This window comes from Numida meleagris, chromosome 6 (assembly GCF_002078875.1).
Source record: "Numida meleagris isolate 19003 breed g44 Domestic line chromosome 6, NumMel1.0, whole genome shotgun sequence".
In the NCBI taxonomy this organism is placed as follows: domain Eukaryota; kingdom Metazoa; phylum Chordata; class Aves; order Galliformes; family Numididae; genus Numida; species Numida meleagris.
The window spans coordinates 40,311,504-40,322,520 of NC_034414.1; the positions used below are offsets into that span (position 1 = coordinate 40,311,504).

General features: G+C 46.4%; 2 protein-coding genes across 8 annotated transcripts in view; one reads left to right on the top strand and one right to left on the bottom strand.

Moving 5' to 3' along the window:
* Positions 1 to 4,381, bottom strand: part of POMT2 (protein O-mannosyltransferase 2) — a 32,343-nt gene extending 27,962 nt beyond the window's left edge. For 3 of the 5 annotated variants that reach the window (XR_002440524.1, XM_021403023.1, XM_021403022.1), the window contains exons 1-3: positions 1,863 to 2,085; positions 1,565 to 1,649; positions 682 to 786 (exon numbers count right to left, since the gene is read on the bottom strand). Coding sequence is in view for 4 of the 5 variants with exons in the window: in XM_021403023.1 (XP_021258698.1) it covers positions 682 to 786; positions 1,565 to 1,649; positions 1,863 to 2,056 (384 nt within the window). In the remaining variant the exon portion in view is untranslated. Of the gene's footprint in view, positions 1 to 681; positions 787 to 1,564; positions 1,650 to 1,781; positions 2,086 to 4,244 lie in introns of those variants that run through there. The other 2 variants (XM_021403024.1, XM_021403025.1) reach the window with 2 other exon arrangements.
* GSTZ1 (glutathione S-transferase zeta 1) lies at positions 2,079 to 10,935 on the top strand. 3 transcript variants are annotated; one of them, XM_021403030.1, is made up of 9 exons: positions 2,079 to 2,180; positions 3,764 to 3,815; positions 5,904 to 5,971; positions 6,615 to 6,695; positions 7,186 to 7,311; positions 7,829 to 7,904; positions 8,729 to 8,781; positions 9,955 to 10,004; positions 10,619 to 10,935. In XM_021403030.1, the coding sequence occupies exons 1-9, from the start codon at positions 2,160 to 2,162 to the stop codon at positions 10,743 to 10,745; spliced, it is 654 nt and encodes a 217-aa protein (XP_021258705.1). In that variant the 5' UTR covers positions 2,079 to 2,159; the 3' UTR covers positions 10,746 to 10,935. The 3 variants fall into 3 exon arrangements, with proteins under 3 accessions (XP_021258705.1, XP_021258706.1, XP_021258707.1); XM_021403031.1 differs by lacking the exon at positions 2,079 to 2,180 and adding an exon at positions 3,121 to 3,226; XM_021403032.1 differs by lacking the exon at positions 2,079 to 2,180 and adding an exon at positions 3,140 to 3,226 and having other exon boundaries at positions 5,832 to 5,971.

Consider the following 11,017-nt stretch of genomic DNA (forward strand, 5'->3'; position numbering starts at 1 on the left):
ACCAGCATCACCTTCTCTAGACAAACTAGAGTGAGGGTAGCTGAAGGACAAAGAACAGAGAATTCAGCCCATGGAAATGTAGAACCATGAGTAGCTAAAGATTGGGTATATAAATCAAGGAAATAGACATCCAGTTTTTATCCTTTTTCTAGACACCAGCAACTAGCAGCTTTTTTGACCTGCATTATCTGCTGCCACGCTTATGTCTCTAAGTCTCCCTTGGTAACAGCACAGCCAGGGTTTCAGGCAGAATACCACTCTGAATAGTAGTAATCTCCCCACTTTGGCTCATTCAGCTTGGTGTCACTGGAGGCAGAATGATCCTGGCTTTCTTGAGATCCTTGGTCCCTACTCCAGCAGAGCACAGCAAGGTGAGCAGAAGCCCACACAGCCTCCCTTTGTAGGACAGGCAATACACCTGTCCCACTCAAGGCTGTAGTCCCTTTTCACAGTACGAGATGGTCTCAAGAGTTGCCTCACTTTTCACATGGCCCCTCACAGCCAGACACCAGGATTTATTTACAGTACAACTACGAGCATTCTTTTAGGGAGCTTAGAGACAACGCACAAGGCTAAACAGATCTCCAATCTAATCCAGTAAAGCTGCTCTTAAGACATAATACTCCGTACTGAAAAGCACAGGATTGCTAAAAAGCTTGATACTAGCCTTTCATGCCTTACCCCTCTCATTCCCATGTAGTTGTGCTGTTCGTATCTGTCCCCTGGCTTTTGGAAAGGAAATGTTCCATCATATCCACTCAGGTAGCCAGCAAGTCCAATCAGCATCTGAAAAAAAAGGTGAAAGAACTGGTCAGGAAAATTGCACTGGAGGAAGGAGAACCCAAAACAGCAGCAGGTAAGATTTTCATACAAGCCAAGCCCAATTCACAGGATAATAACTTAATTCAGACACATCATCCAAACAACGGGTTCTGCACAAAATTCACAAGCATCCATATTGCCCTTCTCCAAAAGGGACATCAGAAGGGATCAAAATTTTGGCTGCTGACTGCAACGACAACTGCAGGCTTGTAGCCCTGTGTATGGGGTGTAGCAGAGATTATTCTGTCTCTGTAGATGTCCCCACAGCTCCCTATTCCCACAGCTTAAGGAGGCTCAGCCTTTAAGGAAGACAATCTGAGGTAGAAGAGATGCAGCCTTATCAACACTGTGAAAACCTTCTGTTACTGCTAGGACAAGTTCCCTTACAGCACAGCAAGCTATGGCTTTGTGGCAGGCATCCGAGCTGCAGAGAAGCCATCAGAAACCATTTGCTCCCTTTAATCCATAAGCTTCAATTAAACATCCTCTCCGGACCACACAGTTAATTTCCCAACTTCCATGGGCTCAAGCCTTTCCAATACCCAACAGCAACACTGATTTATTTCCTCATACTCGGCATTTCCACAAAGAAGAAAAGACTCAAGCTGAGGCTCAGGATGCAGAATACAAACACCACGAAGCCAACAACAGCCAGGAAAGGTGTTGGCATTCTGCAGCCTTCAACCAGAAAGAAGGGGACGAATCCTGTGGCTTCTGAAACACACAGAGCAGTGCCATTTACCTTCCCCAAAGGAGGATGGACATCAAAGAAGAAGGTCCGGTTAATGTAGTAACTTCCCATCTTCCCAAAATGGGTCTCATCCCAACTGGAAAAAGTAAACACAGAACAACCTACTGCAATGCTGACCACTGTCAAAAATCCAAGAAGGCTTTTTTCCTCACGCTTTTCGTCGTGTAAAGGGTTACTGCCACATATTCTATAAAGGACAACGCATTACATTCACTGGGACGACACCGTGGAGTGTACTTCAGCCTTATTACGCAGAGTCTTTTCTAAGGGTCTGACCCCCGGCCCGTACCAGACGTGCGGCGGCTCGGGCAGGCGGTGGAAGCGGGAGGCGAAGCTGAGGAGGGTGACGAGGCCCAGAGCGGCCCGCCAGCCCGCCGGAGGACGAGGAGCGAGCGGGGCGGCGGGCGGCGCTCCCTGCAGCCGGCGGGTTCCCCGCTGCCGGAGAGGGCCCGACCCGGCCCTGCCGCCCCCCGCCGCAGGCATGGACGGGGCTCCGCCGCGCGACAGCAGGCCGGGCGCGGGGCGAGGCGGGAGGCGGAGCGCGGGGCATGCCGGGAGCTGCAGTCCTACTGGAGCCGCAGCCGGGATGAGCGCCGCCGCAGCCAAGGTACCGGCGGCTCGGGGGAGGGGGCGAGCGGCAGCGGCGGGCAGAGCCGTTGGAAGGCGGCGTTTCCCTGTCCCCCGCGCTCGGCCGGCACCAGCTGGTTGTTGCTTTTCCGCCCGCCTCGCTGCTTTCCGGTGCCCGCGGGCTTGCAGAAGGGAGGAAATGGTGGTTAATGAAGACAGAGCCACAGCTCTGCAGTGGCGGTGCTCTTGAAAGTATAGAGGGAAGCAATTAGCTTAACTCAATTTAGTTACAAATGATAGTGCAGGCTGCGGAGTGACAAGGAGCTGTAGAGAAGGTCAAGAGAAACGTCCCTGCCAGCTGAGAGACCAGAGTCTGCAACAGGTGTGGTCAAAGAAATGAGATTGCAAGCTGAAAAGTTATCAGCGAGGTCCCCAGGAAAAACGAGTCAAATAGTATCTCCCAGACACCGCGTGTTTCCTTTTTTTTTTCGTATTTAGAAGTCATAGTTCCAGTTTCTTTCCCTGCAGCCCAGTCTGAGATTTGGGCTAGTACTGTTGGGAGGAGGGCGGCAGGAGCCCGGGGACCATCCTCCAGGAGCTGGCAGCTGCTGCCCAGTGAAACAGAAGCGCTGCACGTGGCTTCGGTTCCATCAGCTTGTTTCCCTGAGCTGTATTTCTGCATTGGCAGCTGCAGAGAGCCTGACAGTCTGTCCAGCTCTCTTATTTATCCTGGACAAAAAGCTAGAGAACGAAGTACAGCTCCTAAATGTTTTCATAGAATGGCTTAGATTGGAAGGGACCTTAAAGGTCAGCTAGCTCAAAGCTGACTAGTATGTTCTGATAGGAGGGCTTGGGGCTGCAGCACAGCACGTGGGGATGCACGTGCAGCTGGCTGCAGTTCCCAGGACTGAATCCAACTGGCTGGTTACCTGTGTCCTGAGCATAGATTTGGGGGGATGGTCCTTTACTCATTGGCTTTAGGAGAAAATCCCTCCCCCTTCCCAGCTGAGTTAAAGGGGAAAGATAAGCAGTAGTTCTTTTATTTCCTGGACTGAACTGCACATGCTGACCATGGCTTCAGAAAAGGTGAGAGCTTGGTTGGGGTGAAAGCATGCAGGAAAGCTGCCTTGGTGCTGGAGTTCAGGTGAAGATGAGTTGTCTGCCCTCTTGGCATTCGTCTTGAAGAGCAGTAGCTCATCTTAATTGGAAAGATGCTGGTTGTGCGCTCCTTGGCTTGGAAAAGCTGTTTTATGCTACTGAAATACCCAGTGCTGGTGCTTGGCACAATCACTGAGGAATTAGCTTCAAAAATACACAAGAGGAGAGAAGTTAGCAGCACCTGATAGGGACAAAGAGGGAAACCTTGTAGGGGATAATTTTAAGATCATTTGTATGTTTCTGAAAACAGATGAGACTGAACAATCAGACGGCCAGCAGGAAAAACACTACCTGTACAGCCAGAACAGGAAGAGACACTTCCAGAAAGGAGCCCTCTCCCCTGGCAAACCTTGCTCTGCTGTATCTTACAGCTCCTGCAATGCCTTCTAGTCATGCACTGTCCTCCTTTAGAATACTCTGGTATTCCCACCATAATAACCACTTCATCTGTCTTTCTGTTCTCAGCCAATACTTTACAGCTATTTCCGAAGCTCCTGTTCATGGAGAGTGAGAATCGGTAAGAACTAGTTTTACTGCCTTGGTGTTGCTACGGCATCCCCTCCTTTCACTGACAATATTAGTCACTTATTAGAGATCAGCAAATATGAACGGGACAGTGACGCTGCATTTACCCCACCCTGCTCTGGAGTGGGAGGGAACACCACAGGCTACCTGGAGCTGCAGGATGAGAGAGGAGCAGGCAGGAGGTCTTCTCACTTAGCAGTGCTGGAAATATCCAAATAATTTATCAGGACGGTATCTCTGATAAAAGCAGATTTTATTCGCAATTGCAATGGCGGGCGTCCTGCAAGCAGGAGCGCACCTATGGACACAGTATGACAGCTTTTGTACTTGTTTTCCCCCTGCCTAGCCCCCTCCCCTGTTTCTCCATTGGCTGGGTACTCCAGGTTCACAATCTTATCGAAGGTTTACATTTGTTAATTACCTGTTATCTGGTGTCAGTCCGTAGCCATCCTGTTGTTTCCAAGATGTCTCAGTACTCTTCTTGTCGCATTGATATGGTGATTTTCTTCAAAGTCTTTGTTAAACAAAGAGTACCAGAGCGGGTGGGGAGGTGCCAGGCCTTCCTTAATACCTTCTTCAGGCCCTCCCTAAGGCACGTCATGACTTGTCCTTTTAATTTGTACAGGATATTCTTGCAATGTGTGTGACAAAGTATAACATATATTTTCATGCTGGCTATACATAAGTTGTTGCTAGCTTATATATGTATGTTCTTAATTATTTAACTTCTCCTCCTTTAATTCTCTATTACTCAGGTCCTGTCTATCCAGCACCAAAAATCAGTAGTTTTCCAGCATCAAGGGGTTTCTGATTTGTAAAGGTATTTATTACATTTAGCTTGCCTTTAACTGAAGGCCCAGAAGTTTTTCAGATGGCTGGACAGACAGGAGCTGCAGTCTTCGTGCTTACTCCATCTACCTAATCTCTATGGATATATAAATATATATATATATATTTATATAAATATTTATATATATATATTATATATATATAATGATATTTATATATCAGAGAACCCCAATAAAGTAGAAAGACCCCTGAAAAGAACTGTTAGTTCTAATAAAGGACCCAAATGGCAGCAGAGGCCATGAACTTAAGAAAATTCTTATCTTGTTCTAATGCAGAAACAACATTCGATTCCCACAGCAGAGAATCTGAGGGTATCTTCTATGGCCTCAAGTTGCACCAGGGGAGATTCAGGCTGGATGTTAGGAAATACTACTTCTCTGAAAGAGTGGTCAGGAGCTGGAATGGGCTGCCCTGGGAGGTGTTGGAGTCACCGACCCTGGAGGTGTTCAAGGAACGTTTGGATGTTGTGTTGAGGGACATGGTCTAGTGAGAACTACTGGTGATAGGTGGATGGTTGGACTGGATGATCTTGTACGTCTTTTCCAACCTCAGTGTTACTATGATTCTATAGTCATCCAGCATTCAAGCTGGAGGGTGTACATGGCTGCTGCAAACTTCTCCCCAGCTTTACATACTGGAGGGCAGAAGCAGCAGCTCATTCCTCAGCTGTGGACAAGCCTTGCTCAACAGGCTTTGGAAGAATTTTCTGTTCTCTTAGTATTTGTTGCAGATTGGTGCCTGCAGCTTCTTACAGGAAATTACTCCTTTTGTAAAGTTAATGTGATGCAAATGGCTGTTCCACATTATTTCAAGGGAAACTAGATCCTGTTTTACACCTATACTGCATCAGATCACCCTAAGAGCTAAGTGGGGCTGGGAATGGACCCTACTTAAACTGAGACAGCCTTGGGAGGTGAGCACAAGACCCCCTGCCCTACCTAGGCCTCTGTCAGCAAGTGCTGTGCTGCAAAGAGTGGCAAAGCTGTTTTGAATAATACAGTGTTTTTGCCAAGACTGCTCTTTAGTGCTTTCGTCCTTCATTTACACTTGGTCCTTCATAGAGTGCTATCTTCTCACTGGACTCAGGCTGTCTTTCTTGAAGGATAGGGTCTTTTTTAGTTTTAAAGCCTCTTTTTTTTTTTTTTCTAAATGGATATAGTAACATTTCCCTGAGACCATTGCCAATGAAACTGGACTCAGTGTCTGAAGCTGTGCACTCTCTTCTCCCTAGCACTGGCTCTTAAAGGGATTGCCTATGACCAGGTACCAGTGAACCTCATCAAAGACGGGGGGCAGCAGGTAAGGATACAGCTACCATTGGTCCCTCCAAGGATACTGAACTTGGGGATCACTAGGAGAACTGAGAGGAGCACTAGGGAATGCTACTAAATTCCTCACAGCTTCTCTGTAGTAGTTGCTTTCAACCAGTATTCCCTGGGAGGCAAAGTAAAAGGAGATGATGGCAGGAAACTAAAGGTTTTCTCCTCTGCCTAAAAGATCTGTGACTGAATTTCATAAGGCTGAAGATCTTTTGCTCCTGCTTAGCATGATATAACCAAACATATCTAGCATCAGGAAGAGACGGCAGAAAAGAGGGGCATCCAAAAGATGCCAAATGAGACAGTGCAAGGCTTCAAACAGCCTGCCAAAAGAAGGGCTGTGTTGCCAGAAGAGGTCTCCAATTAGAATGGTAATAGTGATACTGCTGTACTGCCAACCATCCTGGGCTTGGCACTGATGGATTACAAAGAGTTAAGGCAATCTCACCTTGGGCGAAATAATCTCTGAGCCTCAGCAGGAACTTGCTGTAGTAGACTACTAGTACAGCATAACGTACTGCCAATGTTAGCACTGAGGCAGAGGGAAAAGCCTTCCTCTGTGTTCTAGAGGAAGAAAACAAGAAAAAATTCTGGTTGCAATAATCTTGGGTTCATTTCCACAGTTTTCTACTGAATTCAAGGCAGTGAATCCAATGCAGCAAGTCCCAGCCTTGAAAATTGATGGTATCACCATTTCTCAGTCGGTGAGTTAACAGCCACATCCCTGCTAACCACTGAATCAAGCTACGGATCAGAAAGCGGGGGGGAAGCTTTCCCTTTGTGTTCCCTCAGATCTCTCATCTGCGCACGATAGAACAAATAACATTTGCGATAAAGAATCCCACTTGGGGGGAAAAAAGTAGTATGTAACCCCTACTGGGAAACTCCTGTCAATGACTTAAGCTCAGCTCCACTTTGGTTCAAAATCCCACCCTTTACTGAGCAGTTTGTAGTCTGTCTTAGAGTGTTGTGCCATGGTTTGTCTGAAATTACAGCAGGTCTAAACCAGAAGGTCTTAACCAAGCATCTAAGGGGATACTGCTATTGCTTGGACTAGGAACAAATTCTATTCAAAAGCTACTGTATTCTGTTGGACGAGCTAGAAATTCCCCTTTCCTAAGTGTTCTGGATGCATACTTTTCTACTTTTTCCCCACCCTCCAATAATCTTCCCTTATTTCTTTGTACATTACAGCTGGCTATAATTCAGTACCTAGAAGACACTCGTCCTAACCCCAGGCTCTTGCCCCAAGATCCAAAGAAGAGAGCCCAAGTCAGAATGATCTCGGATCACATTGCTTCTGGCATTCAGCCACTCCAGGTATTACCTGGTCATATTCATATAAATGAGAAAAACGGGATGGATTTCCAGGAGTTTGTATCTTTTTAAAGCTCGGTCTCTTTATGCTGCTGTTGGCCAACAGAGTGTCAGACCTCAAGACTGTGTGTTAGCAGATGAAATCTATTTAACAGATAGCTTAGCCTCTGCCTGATCTGCCAATGGCAACAGAATTTCATACAAAGGAAATCCCACAGCACCCCAGGGTTCTTTCCAGAAACAACTGAACCCATATGGTTTCAGTGCAGGGCATACAGTGTTTCAGGAAAAAGGAGTGAGCCCAAGAACTTGGGCAGAAGAATACTCTGGCAGCTTCTGTTACAGAAGAACAGGTCTAGGAGAGAGCACAGCACACGGTTCAGCAAGAGGGAGGTCAGGGCTGACTCAGCAGGCCGAGTTTAGGCAGGGCACTCAGGCTTGGCACCTCTCAATCTTCCCAACCTAGGCAAGGTCCAGCCAACAGCAGTCCTTCTAATCTGGAGATTGTTTGCCTTCACAGAATTTGAGCATCTTGAACAAAATGGGGGAGAGAAAAATGGAATGGGCTCAGCAGTGCATCACATCTGGATTCCAAGGTACATCCTGCATCCAAAATGCTCAGTACTTTCACTGCCCTTCAAAACTGTGAGGCAGCATGCTGCACCACTGGAACCCTACTTTCTCCTCAACCAGGCTGGGAGACACAGTGCTCTTCCTGCTGAGAGTCCCTTGTCCAGGACTGCTAGCTCTCTAAGGTCTTGGAGGAAAAATGCTGTCCACAGTGTATTTCCACTGCTGTGCATGGAAGAGGAAAAGCCTGGGGCCATCCTCTATGCTGTTACAGTTGATTCACCCTGAAGTATGAGGGCTGACAGCACTTCTGCTTTCCACTCAGCTGCTCCCAAAGTAGTGCCTTTTGCTTCAAAGTACTATCAACCTATATTGGTATTCTTTTGTTTAAAGAAATCTGATGGCAAACTCCCACAGAATCTAGCAAGTATCAGAGTATTTTGTTACTTCCCTATGACAAATAGAGAGCTTTTTGTTTCCTCCAAACTTTCCCCCATACACTAGAATGGCTGGCCCATCTTCACTTCTGGATACAGATTGACTGAACCTTTCTACTTTTCCCCTTCCCACTCTCACATATCTCCACATTGTGCTCCTAGAACCTCTGCTGCACTGCCTGAAACAGCTGAAATTACCTAGGTCCTAAAAGGCTGAGGGATACGAAAGACTCCTGTAACTATGCTGTTGTAGGATTTCCATTCTTTCTAGATTCTGTCCTGTATTACACCTTTTTCTTCTTCTTCTCAGAGTTGAAATGTCCATGCTCATAATTCACAGTCAAAAAGGTCTCTGGGGTTCCTTTCAAATGAGTTTCCAGTGCCTTACTCCACTGTACCACCTCTCTTGGCAGCACTAGAACAGATTCTGCAGCACACTGCTGGACGCTACTGTGTGGGAGATGAGGTAAGTTTCAGAGTTATGCATCATGTAATATGTCCCAGCATGTTCCATAAACCAGGAAAGGGAATTAGTTGTAGAGACACAGCACAAGCATATCCTGTGCCTTGCGTTACATGCAGTGTCTATACTATAAGAAAAACAGCTGTATGAATCCTACTTAGGCCATTACTGACTTACAAATAGCTACTGAGATGTTTACTTGTCCCTGCCTATAACCTGCTGCTAGCCCGATCCTGCACTTCTGTCTAGGATCTGTGAACTGGCTGCCACTAAACAATGTGGGAACAGGTTAAGTACTTCTCATCCTTAGTAGATTTAGAGTTCAAAGTGTCCCATCTTAGGGGCAAAGCTTGGCTCAAGAAATGCAGGTTCTGCTCTTAGCTCTGTCCTGTGTAAACTTTAACCAAGTTGTATCATTTTGCTGCTCTGTTCCTCCAACTTTAATATAGGCAGATGGTAGAAAGAGATTGCATACAGGTTGTTCTGACCCTTCCCAAGCTAGAGGGAACTCAGACCTCTTCCATTTAGCAGTCCTGTTTGTTAGACAATGAGATCCTTCCTATAAAAGGTGGGAAAATACTAGTAATGAGATCTCATGCTGGAAAGTAATGTGTGCCCTGAAAGGTGCCCACAGCTTCGTGACCTGGGGAATAGTGTGGAGACAGTTGCCTTTTTGTGCAGATAAGCATCTAACTGGGTTATATATAATGAGTGTTCTTTTCAGATTGCAAGTCCCTGAGCCTGCGTACAAAGGTCCTATCATTCAGCAGTTCCTGGCCTCGGTGGGAGCTGTTTGATGCTCCTGCAGTGCAAACAAGCAAAATTTACACACATTTTCCCAGCCTTGCAACATCTACACCCATCCCCCCAACTTCTCCCTCTGCAGCTTGCCAGCAGATTTGTTTGCTTACTGGCAGTTGCTTTAGAAGCACTGTGTGCTTGAGGTCACCATGATCAGCTGATAATTACAAAGCTCCCTAATGGCTGATAGCTTTTGTGCTAGTGACTTCTGTAAGGCTCCTTTCCTATTACTGTTGTGGCATTATTACTGCTCCCTTAAATAATGGAATTGCTGTGACAACTCCTCTGTTCATCCTAAAACTATCTATGAAACCATATCAGATAACCATCAGCTGAAAAAGTAACACTCTGGCCTCTTCTGTGCTCCATTTGCAGGTATCCATGGCTGATCTGTGCTTGGTGCCTCAAGTTGGCAATGCTGAAAGGTAATTAAGGCTAAGCTTGAGGTGTTCTTCAAGGGCACCTACTCCTTATGCCAGATTGGCAGAACTTAACTTCTGCTTCTCCTTGTGTTAGGAAAGATCCTTCCTGCCTTCCCTATCCAATTATAGATGCTTCTCTGCGTGAGTTTTTCTGTCATTAGTTCTTTGTCTCTTGGAGGCTTTTGGAAATAAGGAGCTGGTCTTTCATCCCAGAGGCCCCTGGAGGAAGCTCAATCTGTGTCCTTATAGAAAAGCTAAGGCTGCCTGCACCCTTCATCTTCTCTCCCTCTTTGCCCTGTATTTACGTTCCACAAGGCAGAGGAAAGTGTAACCTGACTATATTTGTTGAACGTCCTAAACATACACAAGTAGCGGCTGCAAGATTCCCAGGAAACCCATACTGCCTTCTTACCATAAGCTGAACACTACATAAAAACCTAGTGAAAATGGAAGAACTAACTAACTTTTCCTTTACCATTTATTTTTAAACCCACAAGAATGAACAACTTTTAAAGCAGATGTGAGATGTGCTGACACTGGGCAGGCACAGCACACTGCTCTGTCCTTCTGCTCACAGGCTGTCTGCCTGTACCTCAGAAATTCTTTTCCTTTTGCAGATACGGTGTGAACCTGGCTCCATATCCTACAATAACTAGAATAAACAAAGCACTCTTGGAGTTAGAGGCATTCAAAGTGAGCCACCCATCCCAGCAGCCAGATACTCCTGCAGAGCTGCGATCTTGAGGCCCTTCTACCTATTAAATCAAGTAGCTGGAGTAGCAAGGATGACAACAGCTACAGCTCACATAGGACTTGAGTGCCAGCAAGAAGCCCAGAACTAACGTCTCACTACATGGGACAGCTGATTTGACCTCTTCCCTATGTCCAGCAGCAATCTTGCAGAATTAATAAAGGTCTGTTCAGAGCAAAGCTATAATCAGAAATATATAACCTGTTCATTCCCATACGCTGAAAATTATGGCAATCTCTTCCTTCTCCCATTCACAGACAATGCC

Coding starts and splice junctions, on each gene's coding strand:
- GSTZ1 (XM_021403031.1), top strand. CDS start 3,203: ATGCTGACCATGGCTTCAGAAAAG. Junction 3,227..3,763: donor TGACCATGGCTTCAGAAAAG/GTGAGAGCTTGG, acceptor TTCTGTTCTCAG/CCAATACTTTACAGCTATTT. Junction 5,972..6,614: donor TCAAAGACGGGGGGCAGCAG/GTAAGGATACAG, acceptor TCATTTCCACAG/TTTTCTACTGAATTCAAGGC.